The sequence below is a fragment of the Mandrillus leucophaeus genome, unplaced genomic scaffold (assembly GCF_000951045.1).
Source record: "Mandrillus leucophaeus isolate KB7577 unplaced genomic scaffold, Mleu.le_1.0 Scaffold7, whole genome shotgun sequence".
Lineage (NCBI taxonomy): Eukaryota > Metazoa > Chordata > Mammalia > Primates > Cercopithecidae > Mandrillus > Mandrillus leucophaeus.
The window spans coordinates 8,640,302-8,641,445 of NW_012107585.1; the positions used below are offsets into that span (position 1 = coordinate 8,640,302).

Here is a 1,144-nt window from a genome sequence, read left to right on the forward strand (position 1 = left end):
CGGAGGTTGCAGTGAGGTGAGATTGTGCCATTGCACTCCAACCTGGGCAACAAGAGTGAAGCTTGGTTAAAAAAAAGAAAAAGAAAGAACAAAAAAGAAAAAAGAAAGAAAGAAAGAGAGAGAGAAAGAAAGAAAGAGAAAGAAAGAAAATAAAAGAAAGGAAAGAAGAAGGAAGGAAGGAAGGAAGGAAGGAAGGAAGGAAGGAAGGAAGGAAGGAGGGAAGGAAGGATGGGAGAGAGAGAGGGAGGGAGGGAGGGAGGGAGGAAAGGAAAGGAAAGAAAGGAAACAAAAGGGTCCTGAGGTTACAGTCTCACTAAGGAGACAAGGGTCAGGATTACGTGGGCGTCATTTTCCTCCTCACAGGCAGGCGGTGCCTCTCTCCCTTCAAAAGCAAGGGACCTTTATGCACGATTCCACATCTGCATTCCGATAGGAAAGGGAAACAGCAGAAACAAAACATCCATCTGAGCTGCGCTTAGAGAGGACTCTGGGCTTTTATTTATTTTTTTACTTCAGTCTTGTGACCAGTAATTTTAAGGGGAAGCCAATAATAATGTTTTTTAAAAGCCTCACGCCACCCCCGGCGGCATCTCCTCGGTGTGCTTCGCTTTCAGATCCGCCTGCCTTCTGTCCCAGCCTAATACTGCCCGGCCTCAGCCCCCATTGTCCCTGGCGCTGGCGAGGTGTCCGGTTGCGGAGCCGGCTGCGTCTCTGGAAATGCATCCTGCAACCCCGCATGGATAACAGCTGCAGCTATGTCAGAGATGCACAAAGAGGGGACAGTGTCACTGTGTGCCTTTTGACACATACGTTAAGACCAAAAAGGAAAAAAAAAGTCTATCTGTGCTGCCACCGACCAGACTCATGGAGGCCAGATTTTCTCCAATTAACCAGATCTTGCCTTGGTGCAGACAAGACTTAGTGAGTTCGGGGAAGGGGTTGGGAGAGGGAATTGGCCGGGGTCCCTATTCTGGGTGGAAGGAGGAGGGAGGGGTTTCCCCTCCCTCTCCTCTCCTCTCCGGGTTTAGGGAGGTGATTAGAGGTGGGGAGGAGCTTGGGGGGGGCGTTTGGCCTGTGCCCCAACCTTGTGAGATGGGGGTTGGAGGTGTGCGGGGGGCGGAGCGTGTGCCGGGGTCGCCGCGGG

General features: G+C 51.7%; 1 protein-coding gene across 1 annotated transcript in view; it reads left to right on the forward strand.

Moving 5' to 3' along the window:
• The first annotated feature begins 374 nt into the window (after window positions 1-374).
• The window catches only part of HIP1R (huntingtin interacting protein 1 related), a 28,173-nt gene continuing 27,403 nt past the window's right edge, over window positions 375-1,144 (forward strand). The window contains exon 1 of the mRNA XM_011964517.1: window positions 375-921. Within this exon, the coding sequence (XP_011819907.1) occupies window positions 865-921 (57 nt within the window). The 5' untranslated portion in view covers window positions 375-864. The remainder of the gene's footprint in view (window positions 922-1,144) is intronic.